A 21920-nucleotide genomic window follows, 5' to 3' on the forward strand; every position below is an offset into this window, starting at 1 on the left:
CCATCCTCCCACCATCTAATATATTATCTAGCCTCCAAATCCATCCAATCTGTTGGTCTCTGTAGCTTTCTTCCATAGGTATCTAATCCCCATAGCTATCTATCCAATCAATCTATTTAGCTGCCTGTAGCTCCGCATCTCAGCAGCGTATCCCTCTCTCCCACCAGTTTATCTATCGAGCTACCTGCCCAGCGTAGGAAATAAAGACCGCAAAGCCCCGCAGAAGAAGCAGGGAGAAACGGGGGCCTTAGATGAGCTGTTTGTTGACAGACATTCCTTTTTATTCTTGTGACTCACACTCGCGCTCGGCACATTCAGGGGCGCTCGGCAGCCCAGCGAGCACAGAGGCCAGGTCTGAAGTTTCCACTGGCGCTGGATTGTGCAACACGCAGGAGCAGCCCCAGAAGACCGCCGCGAGCAATAAACAAAGCCACGTGTCTCGCCACTGAGCCAGGGGCCGGGCCAACGCCGCTCTTCCGGCAACAAAGAGCGCTCGGATAAATACAGCCGCGGCCGCTGCGAGGACACGGATCCGCACCGGAGCGACGGTCGTGCAAAATCCCCCCCCCCCTTTCCTAGCCACGCAGCTCGGGACCCCCCCCTCCCCGGCGCGCCCCTTCCAGGCTCCGGAGGGAGCGGGACGGCTCGGCGGCAGGGCGCTCAGCCTGCCCGCGCCGCGATGCCTTTTCTGGGGCAGGACTGGAGGTCCCCGGGGCAGAACTGGGTGAAGACGGCGGATGGCTGGACCAGGTTCCTGGAGGAGAGACACAGCGGCTATGTCAGCGACCTAGGCAGGTGCGTGGCACAAGGGCGTTGCACCAGGGGGAGTTGGAAACGCTGCTGTTGAGCGGGGGGGCTTATTGCATTATGGGGGGGGGATGAGCGGGGGGGGAGGGGACGCGGTCTTTGCAGGCGTTGCGATGTCCCACTCTGCCAACGATTGTTTTTTTTAAAAAAAAAAAGCCGCTTTTGCCCTGGGTGCCCAGCTGCCCGTCGTGTGCGTGCGGTGCCTTTGTTTATGTTGGTGCGCGTCATTGGGAGAAGGAGGCAACAGAAAGGAGAGAAGCAGAGAGGAAAGGAGCAGCTGGGCTGCATGGGTAGGGGGTGAGCCGATGTACCCGAAAGCTTCCTCGCTCCAGATGGGGGTTACGCTTATCCGCGTGGTGTGTGAGTTCTGCCTTTTCTTTTTTCTTTTTTTTTTTAAATGGGTTAAGGTTTGGGAGACCAAGCCAATAAATTCCCAGACGAAAACTCCATCCTTTTGCTTGGTATGTTATTTTCTGCTTCTTAACTGTGGTTTCAGTAAAACTTGATGGTGTGTGTTTAATAAGCAGCTCTGTTTTTAGAAAGCTGCTGAAGTCTGTAATACCTTGTCAGACTCCTGAGTTCATTGCAGCGTTCCCAGTGAGAGCTGGAGAGTTTTGAAACACCAGGCTGCAGATGGTTGGTTTGTTTTTGTTGTGGGTTTAGGCTAAAGATCTCCTTTGGCCAGCAGGGGGAGCTCTTTGGAGAGGGGGGCGTCTAAATTACTCCACATTTGGCTGAGGAGCGGGCACTGGGTCTGGCAAAAGCCGGTCTTCCATTATGTCTGGTTAAAGTTGGCAGTGAGCTGTCAGATGGTCCTAAGATGGCTTCACTCTGCCAGCCAGTCTGCCAATGTATTAGAGCCTTTGAAATGTTTTCGGATGAGTGTACTATATTAGCCTACAAGGAAAACTAGCAGAAAGTGTGGTTATTTTTGAAGGTTTTAACCTCTGGAGCCCTCATCTGCTTATTGTTTGTAAGGCATCACCCCTTTATCTCTGCTTTTAAAAAAAAAAAAGTCTAGTTATTTAATCTGAGGATTAGTTATACAATCCTTTATTCTATAGTAGACACTGGCAACTATGAATACAGAGTCCAATTTGGAGCATTTGTACCACAGCAATTGAGTTACAAGCAATCTGTACTAATTTGAGTGGCTTCTGTCATTTCAGAGCATGCCATATTTAAAAACTGAAGTTAAACAAAATGTGCAGGTTCTGTTTTTAAACACTAGGGGCCTTTGTTTTTTTGTAAGCATAACTGACGTAGGCTTGTTATGGCAGGCTCTCCTGGTTTATTGCTTTGGCATATCCTTGAACATGGGCCATTAAACAGAGATCTGCTTTTTGTTCATTAGATGCTCTGATGCATGAAGATGTCTAGTCACATTTAACTCTAAAAGTAAAGAAACATGTTTTTATTTTATAGCCATAAATGTAAAGCTATTGAAGGGTTAGGATCTCTGCCCCTTCTTAGTGATCTGTTTAATGCCTATTTTCCTTCTAAATAGATTCTATTAATTCTTCATGATCTTCCTAGCCTCTGATGTTTGCAGCCTTTGGCACTAGTGCCTTTTGTGGTCTGTCTGAGTGGGGAAGTTAAACTCCGTTTACCATAGATAACACCAAGCAAAAGCCTGTAAGGATAGTGAAGCACTGAGACATCTGGAGCTTCTTTATCCTGGAAGGGTTGGCTCATATACAGCATCTCACTGTCTGTGAGGTCCTCTCCTAGTTGAATAATCAAGGTCCAGTGTTATTTGTAGGGTCATGTAGTCAGTCAGTGGCTCATGCCACTCTAGAACCCAAGATCTGCTTGGGTCTTGGGCCTTTCCTTTAGCTACTAAATCAGGCATTCATGGATTTAAAGGAAAGGTTGATAATCTACAGCCAAATTCACTACTTACATAATTCCCATTCACTGGAATTGTACCTGCTCATGTCAGGGCTGAAATTGGATCCAGAATACTTACTGACTGGAAATTTTATCCCAGGGCTTTAAAGCCTCACCACCTTTACAGCATAGACCTGGATCTGGAATCTTAAGACCTCTGTTATAGCCAATTTTGGATTATGTGTTGCCATTCTGTGGAGCACCAGTGGGTCATCTGGTCTGCTGACGTTTCTGTGTTCCAATAAAATAAGCATGTAAACAAAGACACCTCTTCTGTTGAAAAGAGGGATGAGTAAGACTCTGGCTAAACACAGTGGGCCTAATTCTCTAGCTGCTACATGTGTGCACTTCCCATTCAGAGGTGCTTGTGTTTACCAGCTGCAGAGCTTGGCCCAGTAAGTATATGGGCACTAGAGAGCTACTCCACTTCTCGCTGGCCACCCAAGTGTGTGTGGTTCTGCCTTCCTATGAGAGAGTGAACAGTAACTTACATCTGAGGGTGGGGTTGATCACATTTTTTTATCTACTGTAGTTTAGAACTGTACATGGCAGCATCAAGAAGTAAGCCCTGATCTTGGCTCATTGAGGACTGTGTCAAAACTACCATTGACTTCAGTGGTGCAGGATTGTGCCCTTAACAAGTGCCACTTAAAATCTTCTGAACCACTGCCAAACTGCCCTTGGAGAACTTCCAGGGAACTGCCTTCCTCCCCACCCCCCTTTGTCCAGAAGCAAACACTTCCTAAGGCTTCCCAGTTCCTGAGCTTAAGAAATATGATACCCCTGAAGCCATTAATTCTTCACAGATCATAAATAATATTCCTCATGACTGGGTGGCTTGATTACGCTGCATCCAAAGAAGACATTGGAAGGCAGGCAGTTAAGCTGTTTACAGTGTTGAATAGGTTGTAGGCAGGAAGACTTTGTTGCTACTGTGGGATGATGACGAACTGGCTTTGAAACAAGTGATTGGGCAGACTCTTCTTGCAAGGCCAATTCTTGTTTTTAAGGAGCACAGAGCGAGGATTGTGTAGGCCGATGACCTGGCCTGCAGATGAAACAATAACATGCATTCTCACACACTGTCGTGATGGAAACAACTAAAGATGACTTGAAGGAAACATGATCTTGCAGTGAATCGCAAAGGGAACATGATCTCTTTGCAGTGGTGGTTTTCATCGTACTTTTTTTTAACAAGCTTTTAAAAATAGTTTATAATGTAAATAGGAAGAATGTCTGGACTGATAGACATAACTGTTGTTAACTGCAAAATAATTAGATTGGTGCTGTTCTTAAATTCACTTTGAAAGAAAGGGTCTGATCCAGTTAACAACAGTTCCTCTTTAAGGTTCATCTAGTCCAGTATCCTGTCTCTGATAGTGGCCAGACCAGATGCTTGGCAGGAAGGTGCAAGAGCTCCTTAGTAAGTAGATTGGCGGGGGTGTAAATCTGCCCCATGCACTAGGTCTCATCCACTAATGGTGTAATAAAGGTTTTAGATTATGGAGTCATCAGTAAGTTCACAGTCAGGGTTGTTGAGATTCAAGTTTTAAATCAGAACTGAGATCCCTCTCTTTCACAGTTTAATTATTTGAATTTAATCTCTGAATCTGGCACAGTAATTCATCATAGGACAATTACATGTTCTGAGGAATTTGTTTTTAGTAAAGCTTTGACTTTTGCGCAGGAATTTTCTTACAGTGTTCCCTTCTTGATATTTTATTCTGGCATTGTCTCACTTTTCTTTTAGTTCCTCTAGTTAAACAACCACAGTTACCACAAAATCCAAACTTCACACACACCTGCCTCCGTCTCTGACATAGACCACTTTTAAACTTCGAAAACCAAGTGCCTAGAGAAGTATTTTCCTAATTCAGAACATTCTAATTGAGCTGCACCGGTAATACCCAGCGGAACTGCAAGTTCCATCAGCTGTTTCCGTTTTCTGATGCTGCCAGCCTGACTCACTAGCTCCACTCCTTACAGAGGTAGGAAGCCAGGGAGGCAAGCTAGACCACAAAGGACATAGAGGTGGGCTCCCAGAGAGGGGGCCATATGGATAAGAGTGGCTGTGCGGAGCAAATAGAGTGAACAGGAAGGTAGAGAAGAAAGTGAAGATGTGTGGGGAGCCACCAATTATCCCTCCTTATACCCCATTAATACCTCCATGTCCCCAGGCTCTGGAGGAGGTCTTCATTCTCTCTAGCTCTAGTCCCAGTCTTGTGGACCCACTTATATGCATCAGACCAGAACACACCTCGTGTGGCTTACTACAGGAAGACGCTGCTTCAGGAGCAGAGTCATTAACTCTGTACAGTATTAGTCAGATGACTAAGAACTAGACTTCAGAATGTCAGAGTAAGGATCTGTCATATAATTTGTCTGCACCGCCCCACACTCTCAGTGCCACTGCAGAAAAGCTGATAACTAACCTTCCACACATTACTGGGGTACGCTGTTAGTTTTGTTAGTTATGTATCCTTTGTCTACAGTTGCTTTTGAGCAAGCTGATCTCTTTAAGTTACTTTGTTTTGCAACAGAGAGACGGGGGAGAAATATTCTATCTTTACTGGGGCTTTTCCTTTTTATTTATCTAGGATCAGATATTTTAAAAATGTTATTTAAAAACTGGAACAAATAAACAGCACACAAGTGCCCAGCTAAGGTTAAAGGTGAGCTCGGTAGGAAGGGGAACAGATTAACTATTTAACATCATGCCAAAAGAGACTCTTATGTGCACACATCTCAGACCAGAAGTTCTCAATGCAGTGTACAAAGCAGTAGATTGGAGCATTTTTTTGAGCCCCAGGAGTGTAATGAGGTTGGCCCCTCCCTTGAAAGAAGAAAGCAAGAAACAGGTACTTTACAGGCCCACATAAGTGTAACTGAAGCCAGTGATGATAAAACTGAAAACACAGGACCAGACTTTCAAACCAGGCCCCTCCAATACAGAGCTCCTTCTCCTTTCTTCCTCCAGGCTCCTAGAAAGGAGGACACTCTTCCCCCCTCCATCCCCCCCCACTTCTGTTGCCAACCCCAGAGTCCCCTGATGTGATGCTTCTCTTGCTGTCCTCTAGCCACCCGATTCCTGCCAGGATGTGTGGGTCTCTGCTACTCTCCCCATCGCCCGCAACCCTCCCATTATATAAATGGCTCCAGTGCAGTGTCCCCTCCGCTGCTGCTGCTCACAGCTCTCCCTAGCAGCAAGAACATAGGCTGCCTTGCCCTGCTCTCCACAGGTTTCTGAACAACAGCAATGAAACTGACCAGAGTCTTCTCAGTTTCACTCTACAGCTCAGCACTACTTATTTAGAGCTGGGCAGACATCGCTGGGCTTTGGTTCAAGCTCTTAGAGTTAGTGAGTCTTTTTCCACTGACTTCAGTGAGTTTGGGATTATACTCTTAAAAGGAAAATGAAAGAGCTCTAGGTCCCTTTGCCAGATATTATACATTCAAACAAAAAGAAATGCACAGCCTTTCCAAATGCAGGAAGAGGAAAAATACACTTTGGCCACAGATCCCAACCCTTCATACATATCACCCACTTGTTTACAGACTCGGGAAGACAGCCACCGAAACATGAATCAGGGTTGTGTTATCTTTGTAATCATAAAAGTTAAAAGTTATGGGGGTTTTTGTTTGTTTTGTTTTTAATTTAAGCTTAGTTTTCTCCCCAGCCCTTTCACTAATTGGCAGGAAACACTTCTTACTCACAACTAGATAGTGAATTCTTCAAGCATTCTGGCTATACACCTTCACAGGTTATGCATTATGCTTTATAAAACCTAGCATACCCCTGCCAGAAGGAGTTGCAATCTAAGTTAGATAGAGCATATGGTAGAAATTGATGACATCAGACAAACAGGCAGAGGTAAAAGGAAGGACAAGGGTGCTCTACTACAAGGTCATGAAGTTGATTGTGTAACATGCTTTGAGCATGCTCCTATTCACTATAATTATGTATATAATCCAGCACAAAAATTGGATGGGTGAGGTATTTGAATGTTTTATGAAAAAAAGTCTTCATTATTGGACTCTAAAACTGCTTATAGTTTTTTTTTTTTTTTAATAGACCAGCACTAGAATGAGCTGTTTAACAGCAAACAAACATGGGTTCCTGGAACCAGATACGTGGAAAGAGTAAAATATAGTTCTCACAGTAAAAAGTTCCCTGGACCACAGAATAAACAGACTATCTGCCTTGTGTCATTCACAGTTACTGCAAAAAGGAGGATTACAACAAGGAGAATCTCTTCAACAGCATGAACTATGATGTTGCTGCCAAGAAGAGAAAGAAGGACCTGCTGAATAACAAGACAAAGATTCAGTGTAAGGCAGCAAATGGGGGACTTTTAAAACCAAAGTTGCTTGAGGATGATTATAAAAAACCCACACATATATGTCTCAGAAAGTGCATGAGACACTTCCAGAAGTCTCTTGAGTCTCTGCACCCATGTTTGACCTAAGTAGAGAAGTTGGATACATTTTAATATGAAGATATATGCCTGTGTTAATCCCTTCTCCAAGTGTTTGTACTTGTTGTGTTCAAATTTTTGTCATTTGTATTTGGCAGAGGGAGAGTAATTTTTTCCTATGGTACATTCAAGTGAACCAGTTCCAATTTTTTTTCCTCCTGTAGACTTCCTTGTGTACAACAGATTGAAGGGTGCACTCTCCTTTCCACATGTACACTTAAAATCCATTTATACTAATGGAGGCGCAAAGCTTGAGTGTGAATTCTGATCCTACCTCTGCTACGCAAAATGCATGCAAAATGAAATCTAGGATTCAGACTTTCTCTCAATCGAGGACGCTTTGAACTCTGTTATATGCAGAGTTAAGGCCCTTATCTCTGTTGGCTTCATGTGGATGGATCCATGGTATTTTGCAGAGATACAAGAGTCTGTGTGGATCTGATTGCAGGATTTATACCTAAATTTAGTGCATGTGAAGGCTACAAACATCAACATACACACAGAGGAAGTGAAATAGGTTATGATTCTCACTGTATTATTGGCTTGCCATGCAACCCTCAGGATCTTTTCAACAGCTGATGTGAGACTTTAGTGCAGGGATCGGCAACCTTTGGCACACGGCCCGTCAGGGAAATCCCCTGGCGGGCCGGGCCGGTTTGTTTACCTGCAGCATCCACAGGTTCAGCCGATCGCAGCTCCCACTGGCCGCGGTTTGCCGTTCCGGGCCAATGGGGGCTGCAGGAAGTGGCGGCCAGCACATCCCTCAACCCACGCCACTTTCCGCAGCCCCTGTTGGCCTGGAACGGCAAACCACTGCCAATGGGAGCTGCGATCAGCCGAACCTGCTGACACTGCAGGTAAACAAAGCATCCCGGCCCGCCAGCGGATTTCCCTGACAGGCTGTGCGCCAAAGGTTGCTGATCCCTGCTTTAGTCCTTGATATGATTGTAGTCAAATGTGCAATGTGAACAAGTTGTTACTGTGACAGCCTTTGGCCAGATATGACCTTAATCACTGACTTAAATGGAGTGATTCAGGATCTGCACTTGTGTACATGTGTAACTTTTGTTTCCAGACTTGAGTGCATATATATTTGCATTCAGTTTCCTCTCTGTGGAAATCAGGTGTGTGTTTCTGGGAGTGGAGAGAAGTGCGGGAACTTTTCATCTCTAATAATGTTAGTTGGTAAATGGCCACTGTGTAATACACTGAATGTCCTAGTTCAGTGAGGTGAATGGGATGGGAAAGGGCTGCGTGGGTTCCTATCTCTTGGATCGGCTATTGTATAGCTGGAGATCACTTTCTGCAAGGTTGGGTTAACTATACAGCAGCATGATATGTGTTTGGGGGGGGAAGGTGATGGTGTCACACTAGGGAGGAGAGGAAAGGTGTTTATAACCCCTCTTGTTCAGAGGGCTGAAAGGGAAGCTTTTGGGAAGGGCCCTCCCACAAAACAGGGAATGTTTCAGGCCCAAAGGAGATTTTTTTTGTTTTTCTGTTTTCGAAAGGGTCATGCAAGTGATGAAAGCCATTTCTAGTGGAGCTGCCTATATAATTCTAACTCTAGCACTCACTGTTATAAGCGCTGTAGTGACTGTTAGTCTAGCGTCTCGTGACACGTTAATCCGACCTCTGTAACTGAGGTCATGAGTAATTAACGAAATCAATAACAACAAACTCTGGCTGTCAGCACGCTTATTGTCAGAGCAAAGAAAACAAGGGGCTGTAGTATATTCACAGCATACAGATTAAATATCTACAGTCTTGGACTGTGTCACTGAAACACAAACCTTTTCTAGGATCCTGGCTGTTGCCTTAGATAAACGAATGTGGAAAGAAAGCAATTCATTGATGGTCTGATTCTGATCTGTGTTACGCTGGTGTAAATCGGAAGCCGCTCCACAAGGGTCAATGGAGCAGTACCAGCATAGAACAGCTGAGGGTAGAACGGGGCTTAATCTTTCTACAAAGTTAGCTTTTTATTATATATAAAATAAGTGAAGAAAATCTGTCTTTGTCCGCACAGATTTCCATCAAGAAAAATGGATTTATGTCCACAAGGGAAGCACAAAAGAAGTAAGTACCGACGGTTTCATTTCCCCCATACCATCTGTCCAGATAGCGTTATTTATGGGGCCAAATCCTCAGGTGGTGCAAATCAGCATAGTTCCATTGAAATAAATGGAGCTGTGCTAATTTATACCACCTGAGGATCTGGCCTATGATTACTATTGCAGTAGTGACTACAAGCCCCAATTAGGGCTACATTGGGCTAGGCTCTGTACATACGTAAAACAAAAAGACGACATTGTTTGCTTGCTTCTACCAAAAGCTAGTGGTAAACTAAGCAGCGACACACCTTTGCAGGCTTTCCCACCGTTGAGTCCTAGCAAGAGAAGCACTGCAGTTCAGCACTTCGGTTCAATTGTGTGTGTAGAGAGGAGCAGCTGTAAGAAATCACATTGTACATAAGCCCTTCATGTTGAGCCCTAGGAATGTATTACTTCTCCCGTTTTTTGAAATTATTGAAAGAGATCAAATTGAGCTATTTGGAGGTCATGGATAGGGCTCAGTTCTCTTCTTCGAAACATCATAACTCCCATTGGGCTGCATTCCCTGGGGACCTAAATAGATACAATTCCATTGAAGTCATTGGAGATGTGCCCGCTTACACCAGCAGTGAGTTTGTTCCGTAGCATGCCACCATACATATGTTAAGATGCTATGCTGGCCCGGACCACGTACGCCCGGGATTCTCTCTTCAGACTACTGTACAACAAAACGTGATGCAGCTTTGTTCTTTTTCACTCTCAGCGTCATGGTTACTGCACCTTGGGAGAAGCTTTTAACAGACTTGACTTCTCAAATGCTATCCTAGACTCCAGACGGTTCAACTATGTTGTAAGGGTGAGTATAAGGCCATAACTTCACTATAACTTCTAGCGCAGACACCAGTTGCTTAACTTAACTGAGCTGAGAACAAATTCTGCACTGGAAAAGATCTGCAAGACTATGCTGTGGTCTCTGTGAGTGCAGGAGGGAAGCTTCAAGAACTAGTTAATGAAGCATTTTCTGATGCGTGGAAAGGAGGGTCCATCTGTTTGAAATTGCGGCATGGGCAGGATAGATCACACATAGCCTTCCTTCAGATCCAGTGAAAATAGGGGCTAGCGTGGGGGCATGGAACAAGGTCTACACTTCCTCCAGTTTTCCTGATCAAACTGTTTATTTTGAAACTTCTTAGGTGTTAAGTCTGTATGTGACTGGGAGGGAGGCAGTGTTTGTTGTTTAAAGTAAAGTTATTGCCATCTGTTCAGTGGCCTCTCTGAAATGAGATGGTCATCTCAGCTGTGTTGCTAATGAACAGGTCTCCATGTCACAAGCTGATAAATAAGGTAGCAGTTTTCTTGGCAGTCTCAGCAGAGTGGCCAGGTGTGCAATAGTCACAGGAACTGCCTACATAACTGCTTCTGGAGGTGGTCTATTCAGCTCATGGTTGAAGCACTTGGGCAGGAAACTGTGGAAGAACTTGGTAATGTTGATGCTTGTGCTATATCTGCTCTTGGAGAGCTTCAGGGTTGCCAGTCCGGCCCCTTACTGAAAGCTAAATTCAAGTTCTGGTTGATATAACTCCACCTTTGGTGTAGGCTACAAAGTATGAGCTGTTTCAGAGTAGCAGCCGAGTTAGTCTGTATCCACAAAAAGAACAGGAGTACTTGTGGCACCTTAGCATCCTGGGCACCACAGAGGGCCCACGGTTCCCCTGCATGGCGCATTTGAAATACAGGTGAAGGTTACAGTTCCCTGAACGCCGTGGACACTAAACCTGCAGTGACACACTATGGGATCGGAGAAGTTTTGAGAGTGGGGTGTATAGGATCCTGGCTACAAACTCTGTGAGGAAGCAGAGCTGCTATTACAGCCCCATATGTTATGGCAGCTTCAACAGACGAGCTGCTCTGTTGCCCTTGCATAGCCTCTTATTTGATCGAAGGATAACTTAGCCCCAAGCTTCTGTGTAGGTTCCCTATGCCAAGCCCTCTTACTCTGGCTTTTCACAGAAGACCAAGAGTTCATCTCACATTTGCAGCATTCAAAGGGTGTCACTTTTATTCCTTGATTCTGTGTCCAGTAACCTGTTTATGTGCACATTATCCACAAATGGATCTGTAATTTCAGAATACGCTCATTGAGACTGACAATTCTATCAGCTATTTTTTTAATGGCAAAAAGGCAGCTAGAAAATCTGTTTAAAAATTCAAGGTTGTCTATAAACAGCTCCTTTTCACATTTCATCAGCCGTTAATCACTGGGGGAGCACCAGCTGTTAGGTTTTAGATTCTGGTGCAGAGGTTTTGCTAGCGTGTTGCTCTTCCCCAGTGAGTCAAATGTTACAAAAGAGTCAGCCAAAAAGACGATACCCATTAGGCTAGCCTTGGATCCCTCACCTGTTGTCTAGTCAGATGTAGGTCAGGCATACCAAACGTCCAATCAAAACCTCGCAGTGTAGGGTAGCGGTGTCTTTGTTACTCAAATCACCATGCGGTTAACCTCTTGCTGCCCAGTGGCATGAAACTTAATTTAGTGCCCCCACCCCCTCTTTTTTTTTCTGTCCTCTTTATCTCATTTTATAATCAACCCCTCTGTGCTACCCTTCGTGTAGTATACTACCCATCACCCAGCTACGTAATGAAGTGTTTGAGTGGCATTTCTTTTTAAACACCAGTTATGGAACTAGTTAAGCTAGTCAAATGTAATTCTAGACTCATGGCAGACTTTTATGGCCACTCCTCCAACATAATCATAATCTTTCATTGCCTGGATGTTGGGGAAGGTAGTCTCTTGAGATTTTAAGAAAGGACATTCAAATATCATCTTAAATGTAGATTGGAATAGGGATGGGAGGTTGACCTGATGTCTTTCCCCTGCCACCCTCTTTCACTTGTGTTGATGACTGATGATGGGCAGGGGAGTAAGGGAATCGCTTCTCAGTTCCTGCTGCCCATCACGTCCCTTGTTACGCACTTATGTTTCATCACTGAAAGTTCAAATATTGTCTTCTAAAGCTTCCATGGAAAAACTCTGGTACAGTGAGTATTCCAGGTGGTGTCTAATGCTGTATGTCTCACAATACATGTAGCTTTGTACCCTTTGATTAAGGTAAGCTCCAGAGGCAATCTTAGTAGGCAGAGCTACTGATGAGCCATTCACGAAGCACCCTCAGCTTGATTTTTTTTCAGAGGCGCTGAGCACTGCTGCTCCTGCTGACTTGAGTTGCCATTGTGTGTGCTCAGTAGTTCTGAAAATTAAGTCCCATATGTGGGACGCAGACTTCCTAAAGGATGGTTGTTCCTCCTGTTTAGAAATGTCTCTAGCACTTCAGAGAACGCTCTACATAGTCTGAGATACCATTTGGTAAAGAGAAAAGGGCCTGACTCTCATTTACAGGCCTCTTCACAGTACAAGAGTGACATAAAGAGGGCCTTGGTGTGAATGAGAGTCAGGCCTAAAACAGTGGGAAAGCATCTTTCTGACATGAGGCTAAGCTCATTAATAGAGTTGCACCAGAAATCAGCTTGGCCCATGAAGTTTTAGATCATGTTAATGTAATTTTGCAGGGCTCTGCTTTGTGACAGCTTAAAGCTTTGACCAGGAGATAAGTAAAATGAACTGTGGCATTTTTACAGTGGAAGTAGCAACATTCAAGACTAAAATCAGTGCATGTTCTCATTAGTCTGAATTACCTCCCACCTGAGCTTTATGAAGTTTTTCCAGTAGTCTTAACAAAGTATGAAACTTCCTGATTTAAGATGAGGTTTGTTTTTATTTTTGTTTTTTTTAATCTGCCAATCTTAAATATGGGACCATGGTTCAAATGTAAAACCGGTTTCTTCAATGAAAGTCTTCATGAGCCAAGTCTCTGGTGGATAAAATACCATAAAATACCACGTGCACTGGAGTTGCTCATGAAAGGCCCTTCCTGGAGATGGATTTCCTCTTTAGATCCACCTTACGGTCTGTTGCAAGACAGGATGAGGACTTCTAGAGCACACAAATGAGCCATACATTACCTGGAATATGCCTTGACTAACAGCTGGCTAATGTCCTCTCTTACCCCTTTCCCCAAATGTCCATGGAACTACAGGAGTCTGATTAATTCCATGGTAGCATGTGGAAGTGCTTCCCAAGTAGTAGCATTTGCATATTGGAGCTGGAAAGTAGAGGGGAGGAAAGCCAGAGGTGAGCTTGGAGAAGGAATGGGGAGGCAAACGGTGATAGGCCTAAAATATTTTTACTATTGTATCTCTAACTTCTAGTCCACAATTTTTGTAATTATCCACAATTTTTGTAATTATCTAAAATGTATCAATTTGTTTATAGCTCAGTGGGCTCTCATCCTAACAGTCCAACATGCTCATGGACTGCCTCTAACATATTTACTTCGCATGAATTTTATGCGAAAGAGTCGGCATCAAAAATGTATAGTCTTAAGACTTCTTACTTTCATCTGCTGGATCTTATTAGATAAGTAGGTTACAAAAGAAGAATTGTGTTATTTAGGAGACTGCCAGACTAAAAAGCCTAACAGTGCATTGATTTGCTAAATTTGAAGGTTTTACAGATTATTAGCGACTTGTTAGATTGAGGTGGAGGTGGTTTGGAAATATTCAACAGTGTGCCAGGTGTTACTATTAATGCCTGAAACAAATTCTTGCAAGTGTCATGTTAAAATGACCCAGGTCTTGCTATACATTATTTAGGCTCAGAGTAAACCCTGCACATTTTCAGGTAGTTGGGTCTATATAGTAATGAGAACAATTTGGGCCCAGTGTTTTAATCTTGATGTGGTTATGATTACAGTGCTATTAAAAATGGAAAAGGCACAAAAGTGCATGCCATGTAAACAAGTAAAATGAGATGAGACCTTTAAACATCACAGCAGCCTCCAAAGCTGTTGACCATTTTCTGAACTGTTCACTTATCGGATGACAGTGAGATTTTGCAGACTTTCCTTGCTTCAGAAGGATTTACCATGCGATAGTTTCATAGCAGTATGTTGTAGGAGATGACAAGCTGTCACTGTAACACTGTATTTCAGCACATAAAAGCTCAGGGCTTGAGCCTGACCTCAGGTACATGGGTACAGATTGGTAGAATTGTATGATCTGGACAGCTCATAGTTAGCCTAATGTGCACTCTTCAATTGATGTATTTTTAAATTTCTGTTAGACTTAGTATTGGTTATCCTGGATTTATGCCACATAGCAGCATCTGTTAGTTAAATTATTATAACTCATGGTACAGACACTGACATATCCACTGTCACATTCACTTCAAGCTGAAACTTGGCATATGAGGCTAAAGCCACCGAGTGAATAGAAGTGCTGGGAGTGGGGGAGATTTGTTGTAGGTTGGATGTTAGAAGCCAGATACTCAGCTGGGGGAAATCTGTGTAGTTCCATTAATTTACACCAACTGAGGATCTGGCACTAAGTGTTTAATTTTGCACTCTGACTTTTTTAGTTTGACATGTTTTCACACGTCTATAACTCCAGAAAGCTGCCCTTTAAGAACCACGTAATGCATACGTAGTTCATGAAAACTGTGCTTTTAATGAGTTCAGTTCACTTACCTGTGCAGTTCAGCAGCGAAGGTTTTAGGAGCTCTAGCTAAGCAGCGTTTTAGAGTACGGCACTAGTGCATATATGTCACTACAGGAAATTAAAACGGCTCCAAAAGTAGCTATTCTGTTCTCACATGTCCATTGCTGATGCTGTGCTTTGTACTCTGGTATATGCCATAATGGCTTTAACAGGAGCCCCAAAGTAAGGTTTGACTAGTCCTGGGCAGCCCTTTTTATTGTTTGTTTGGTTTTTTTTTTGGCTGAAACCAAAAGTTGCCGGGCTTCACCCTTGGAGCACATTTTGTTCCTAGTCCCAACCCACAAGTCTCTTCACTTGTGGCCCCTCATACATTTAGCCTTTGCTGCCGTTTGTGGAAGGAGATGCAGTAGCCTTCCCACTCTTCAGGAGGCAGCAGCAAGCTGGCCTGCTCCCTTTTAAACACTCCAGTCTGGGACTTTCTGGTTGGAGCTCAGGGGTTGTTGAGCTGGAGTAACTTCTTTCTCCACCACTAATAGCCAAGGAACGCTGAAGTATCTTGTTGTGCTGCTACAGGACAGTTACTCTCCTCCACCTACTCAGAAAATCCTAGACTAGGGAGATTAGGGGGTGTGGAGCTACCTGCAGCTTCTCATTTACCCCTTTTACCCTCCACAATCCCCTCAAGTAAAAAGGGTCAGAATGGGGCAAAGAGGCCAGAGGGCTCTCCCTGGAGACATTAGATTGGGGGGGCAGGGGAGTCACCAAGCCTCTCTTCCCCCTCCCCTATCACTAGGAGTCTGAAGTCAACAGGAATTGTAGGTGTTTAGTGTTGTCTTTTAGGATTTGGTCCTGAGAACCTGTTTTTCAGAGGTGCTGAACACTCACAACTCCAGTTAAAATCAATGGGAGCTGCAGGTACTCAGCATTGCAGAGAATCAGGCCCTAAGATTGCTGTTACTAACCTCTTTCCCCCTGCACTCCCTCCTACCATCTGTCTTCAAACAGTGTTACTGGAGCATGGTCTAGAATTAACACCGCCACATATACAATTACAAAATGCTAGCAGGTCTAATACCTCCTTATTCCAGGCATTATTCAGAGTGCTCTAGTCTTTTTTTTTTTGTTTGCTTTACAGTTTGCACAATCCATCACTCAAAGACATTTTAGGTGGTTTTTTTTGTTTTGTTTTTTTCCAATCTGGAATAACACCATTGGCTTTGAAGGAATGACTGGAGTAACTGTGAGCAGACCTTCTACATGCACCTTTATTACTGCCCTGGTACACACACAATTATACTGGACAAGAAAACTAGTTTTGTTCACACATCTGGGGTTTGTTTTTGGTTGGTCTTTTTTGTGTGTTTGCTGTTCATTCTTGGCATAGCAGTTTGCTATGGAATGCAATACCCAGAAGGTAGTCATAGTATTCAGTTAGAATTTCATCCTTTATTTATTGCTGTTGAAAAGGTGGTACGCTACAGCTGTGCTAATTGACTTTCTAAATGTAATTGACCCTTGATAAACGTAGTGAAAGAAATGGACTCTAATTCATCTTGATTGCCTAATTTTTTTTTAATTTCCTATATACCAAAGCACAAAATGTTGGTAACACAAAGAATCTAACTTTTATTTTAATTTGAAAGATCAGCCACAATTTCTTAACTTTTTTTTTTATGGTATTGCACCACTTGGTGCTTTTCACCTGTGCAAAGACAACTGATTTTGAACATATTTTTGAATATCAGCACAGTTTTGATTACATATAATCTTGAGAAAACTGTCCTGTTTGGGAGTTCTAGAACATTACAAACTGGGGACATAATTTGCATATACATAAAGAAATCCAAAGAAGCTGATCTGGGTGCTCACATTACTGCGTGGACAAATGGAGTCTGGCAAGTTGATCATGATAATTGAAGGTCACAAGGTTAAACAATTCAGTACTAGGAGATTATTACTAAGGCTATTTTGGGGCAATGACATTCTTGTTAGTACATCCATTGTTCTAAGAAATCTTGGGAAAACTTAAAAATATTTCCAACATCTTGCTAATTAATTTATGCTTCAGAGCATGTAATACACCAGACCCTCCTGTTTAGGTGAGAGCCACCATAGAATTTTGTTACAATATATGTACTAAATATTACCTCACAAGACTATTGTTGCATATTTTCTCCCCACCCCCAAATGATGTGTCATGATAGAAGGCAGATTGCCCTCCATGAAAAATGTGAGACTCTGTAGGGTTTTTTTTCTTTCCTCTTGCTTTATACCAGTCATGTGAGGTTTAAGATATTAATAGAAAGTAAACTCAGAAAGCCATCTGACGTTTAAAGTTGGCCTGGAAGATAAATGGAAGAGGAGACCAGTCGCTCGGGGCACTTTGCAGCTCCTAGGTGACAGTCACATGCTGGTAACAGAGCTGAGTAAAATGGGCAAATGATTGCAATCATACCCCTATGAGCTCACTGTTTATGGCAAAGTACCAATAATTTTATGGCTACATTCCTGTCATTCTTATAGCTAGGCAAACAATTAAACTCAAGACTTATCAACTCTTGTCAGTAACCATCTTAGCTATTTGACATAAGATGAGTGCAGAGAAGTTGCAATTCCTTTTTTGCCAGCAATAAGATAGCATAATCGCTGATGATAATAGATAAATTGGCTAGCCCTGTGATTGATTGTAAGATAAAGATTTTCTTACTCTGTTCTAATTTAGAAAGGAATCTAAATAAGTTGAATGGTATGTAGAAAGTGTATTTTTTATAAAATACAGTAAAAAGGCATAAAGGGTTACTGCCAAATAGCATTTTGGCCCACAATTTTACAAATCCTAAAGCCAACAGAAAAGCTTATAAAACTATTTTTCTCCTGGAAGTAAAAAATATAAAAAAAGGAGAGGAACATCTTCTTCAGTAATTGCAACCCAAACACTGCAGCACTGAATGAGTGTATATGGGAACCAGAAAGTCACACTGACTTGGAGTGCATACTGAGACAGTATCCATTGGCGAGTTAGAAAGTAAACCAAACAGCATAAATAGGGAAAAGTGAACTAAATTGTTTACATTTCTTCAGATCTAGTAACAAACTTAATAAAAATGAAGGAACCTTGGTTTGTCTTTTTTTATTTTTTTAAACATGACTCTTAATCTTTCCTCTTAATGAAAACTCCAATATAAAACAAACCTAACAAAAGAGTGAATTGGATTATTATGCATAAATTGTAGGATTAGTCTTCTAAATAAGATTCTCTCAAACATGAGTCTCTGTTTCTTGTTCTCTTATCACACTATTTGTTTATGTACTAGTGAAAGACATTGACTACCATTGTTCTTTCAGTATGAATAGTCATTGTCTGTCAGTCTGAACAGTAATTTGTGGCTTCCCTACACCTTTAAATCATGAAGCGATGTTTCAGTTTAAAGAAAGCAGTTAAATAACAACCTGTTTTCCTCCACTGTGTGCTTAATTGTGTGGCTCTTTTTTGCCCCTTGGATCAGTCTTCATTGTGATTCTGCATGTCCTCTTTTATTCCAGCAGTAAACAAGTATCTGAACTGTTTTGCTGTGTCATGTGACTAGAAGTCAAGATTAGAAAAATATCTCTGTACTCTAGCTGGCAACTTCTATTTTTATCCACAGCTGTTGGAGCTGATAGCAAAGTCTCAGCTAACATCGCTGAGTGGAATCGCCCAGAAAAACTTCATGAACATTTTGGAAAAAGTGGTGCAGAAAGGTAAAACAAATGTAACAATCATGGTTTGTATCCAGTGTGCCTAATGATCACCATGTCCACGTTGATCAGTGTGCAAGATTTTTTTGCAAGGAGGGGCATGAAGACACAACACTGGGCTGGTTCATTTTCCTCTGTCCCCTTCTGGAAAGGGACTCATAGGGCAGGAGGGGGTTTGAATAGAGATCATAGTGGATTCCCCTTGTGGAGAGTCTTACTCCTGGGGGAATTCTATGCCAAAAAATTAAAAATTCTGCAAATTTTATTTGTCAAAATAATGCCATATAATCACACCAGTTTCAATTGTTTTGATAAGTTATTTAAACTACAATACAGAAAAAAGTCCCAATAACTATTCAGCATTTCCTAAACACATGAAAGTTAAGTTACAAATACTTGATAACTAATACCCTGCATCCAGTTATAATCCTGGATTTTCATTTAAATTACATTACAGAACACCAAACAGGAAGAAATAAAAAAGAGTAGACTGTCATTTTAAATTACTCAGACTTTCACACATGAAAGTCATACAGTTTTGCTAATCATTGTCCTGGACCTAGCTGGGTACTTTGGGAAGTGCTTTGTTCTGATTGTCCTGACATTTTATTGACTGCTTGGTAAATGTTTTATTTACCCTCAAAAGTTGTTTTTTGTTTTGTTGTTTTTTTTAAAATGGGTAAGTAAAAATCTAACCTCATTGTGCCACTTTGACATATGAAAAAAGAGAGACAGTGCATAGATCTTCCTAGCTGATTCCCTTGCTGGCATTTATAAGGCTTTACATCACTCTGGCAATGCAAGGGCCTTAAAACTTTTACAGGTTTCAGAGTAGCAACCGTGTTAGTCTGTATTCGCAAAAAGAAAAGGAGTACTTGTGGCACCTTAGAGACTAACAAATTGATAGTCTCTAAGGCGCCACAAGTACTCCTTTTCTTTTTGCAAAACTTTTACAGGTTTTTATGCTCCTGGGGAATTGACTGAGAATTATTCTACTGTTTGTTAACTGTTCCTATTAACAATGTTACTATGCAGACAGGTTGCTCCATTTCTGCCTCAGAAAATTAGATCAATTAACCATCAACCGAAAAGTTAAGAAAATGTGCTTTTTTTTTTTTAAATACAAAAGCTATTTTCTTTAACTTAAAAACAATTTTCAGTAACATGATACTAATATTTAATTAAGTGTTTTTCAAGAAATTACACTTTACTAGGCAGGGAGGCTGCTACACTTCTGCCTTGGGGACAGAGCCTTCCTCCTGCATAACAAAAAGACCTACCCTCCTCCACGCCCCTCGAGCCACAGTATCAAGAGAGAAGGACAGAGTCTCTCACACTTGTTGGCCAGCCCTGCCCCCTGATGGTGATCAGTGTCTCCCCAGCAGGCACGCAGGCCCAGCCCCCCTCCCTCCACAGTGATTTGCGTCTGAAGCTGCTCCAGGCATGCTGGAACAGATGGGCTGCCAGGGAACAGATGTGTGTGTCCCCCATAGATTTCTTGTGTTTTTCTGTGTGGGGGCACAGAAATATGTGGGCCATATGAATTCTGCGCCCCTGCATTGACACAGAATTCTGTCAGGAGTATCTTCTCCATCATCCTATAAGGGGTGTGAAGGACCCTGATCTTCCTCCCATCTGTAGACAAGGCTGTTTGGTCCTGCCCTCAAAGCTGGCAGACTGGAGAGGAACTGCAGGAGGCCAAGGCTGGCTGCATAAAGGCCCTGTGCTTCCTTCCTAACGCTAGGCCCTAGTCACTTTCAAGGCTTCCTAGCAGCTCTGCCACCAAGGGTTCCCACTGGCCATGGCTGCCCACCAAGGCAAAGGAGTGCTTTAGGGCTGACGCTACTTCTTTCTGGGAATCTCTGTGGGGTCACAGTGTATTCAGTGTATGTGTGTTTTGGGAGTTCCCCCTTCCCTGGTCAACCCAGTCTCCACCCCCTCTCCTTGTGTGGACCCTGGACCTTCAGAGCACCCTTGCAGGAATAAGAGGGTGGGGCAAGAAGAGCTATAGAGGTGGCTGAGCCCCTGTTTCCACATGCACTGTTTAGAAGCAGGAGAAGGGCTGCATGTGGAAGGTCTCCTCCATGCACCAATCTAAGGGGGACAAGCTGGCCAGTGTTCCTAGTTAGAAGCACTGTCGAAAGGCCAAACATCTTTCCTCAGCGAAGTTCCCTCTAAGCTGCAGGGCTACACAGCAGGCTATCAAGGGCCACACAGGTAGGGAGAGGTGCCTCTCCCCCGGTCCCAGCCTTGGAGCTGCTGCAGCCAGGGGAGAGGGCTGGGCGGAGTCCTCTCTCATCTGCCACAGCCCAGGGGAAGCCTGCACCCCAAACACCGCACCCCCAGCTGTAGCCCCTCACCCCCCACACCCCAACCCTCTGCCCTAGCCCTGAGCCCCCTCCCTCAGCCCAAACCCCTCATTCCTGGCCTCACCCCAGAGCCCACACACCCCCAGCCCTAAGCCCCCTCCCATGCCCCAAACCCCTCATTCCCAGCCCCACCCCAGAGCCCTCACCCCCTGCACCCCAATCCTCTGCCACAGCCCTGAGCCCACTCCCACACTCCGAACCTATTGGCCCCACCCTTGCCACACATCACCTCCATATGTAAAAAATTAGAGGGAACATTGTCCCTCAGCCCAATCTCTGGTACAGTTATTAGGGGACATCTCTGACAAATGTTTCCTATCTGATAACCTGTCATGTCTAAACAAAGCAGTCCTCCTCTACCCCCTTCTTCCCCCCATGGTTGGAGATTTGATATCTTTTGGCCTAAGATCATAGAGAATGATTCTTACAAAGCCTGCAGAAGAAAGTAGATACTGAGAATGTATTTAAACATTATAGTCCTTTTAAAATATTTTTTTCCTCTTCTCTCTGCCTCCAAAGTCCTTGAAGATCAGCAGAACATCAGGCTAATAAGGGAATTGCTGCAGACTCTCTACACGTCACTGTGCACCCTGGTGCAAAGGGTTGGCAAGTCTGTTCTGGTTGGAAACATCAACATGTGGGTACACAGAATGGAGACTATTCTTCACTGGCAACAGCAACTGAACAGCATCCAAATCACAAGAGTAAGCAAGAATCCAGGCCCTCACTTAGAGGCAAATGACACATTGGCTCTTTCATGCAACCTTATCATGCAGCTGTAGCTCCTGCCTGTGTAACTGGATCATAATGAGCATTCCTAGGCTTCACATGCAGCCTGCTGGTGGAGAAAATTTGGATTAAGAATTGAATTCAATTGGATTAGACAAGGGGAGGCTTTTTTAATTATTACTTTTTATTCTGACTTCCAAGTGGAAAATTAAACCAAGATGCCAAATGTTTTTCAGAGTTACATGCCTAACATTGCAAGTTTCTCTAAAAAACAGCTTCATTTAGAAAAGCTGACTGCCATGATGAAG

The 21920-nt window shown here is 43.3% G+C and overlaps 1 protein-coding gene across 3 annotated transcripts in view; it reads left to right on the plus strand.

Annotated features, from left to right (window-relative positions):
• Positions 1-437: 437 nt before the first annotated feature.
• FBXO32 (F-box protein 32) overlaps positions 438-21920 on the plus strand; it is a 31869-nt gene continuing 10386 nt past the window's right edge. The window contains exons 1-6 of one of the 3 annotated variants that reach the window (XM_073330194.1): positions 438-795; positions 6914-7026; positions 9199-9248; positions 9987-10079; positions 18424-18517; positions 21403-21587. In XM_073330194.1, the coding sequence (XP_073186295.1) occupies positions 680-795; positions 6914-7026; positions 9199-9248; positions 9987-10079; positions 18424-18517; positions 21403-21587 (651 nt within the window). In that variant the 5' untranslated portion in view covers positions 438-679. Of the gene's footprint in view, positions 796-1017; positions 1168-6913; positions 7027-9198; positions 9249-9986; positions 10080-18423; positions 18518-21402; positions 21588-21920 lie in introns of those variants that run through there. The other 2 variants (XM_073330195.1, XM_073330196.1) reach the window with 2 other exon arrangements.

Source organism: Lepidochelys kempii, chromosome 2 (genome assembly GCF_965140265.1).
Source record: "Lepidochelys kempii isolate rLepKem1 chromosome 2, rLepKem1.hap2, whole genome shotgun sequence".
NCBI classification, from domain to species: domain Eukaryota; kingdom Metazoa; phylum Chordata; order Testudines; family Cheloniidae; genus Lepidochelys; species Lepidochelys kempii.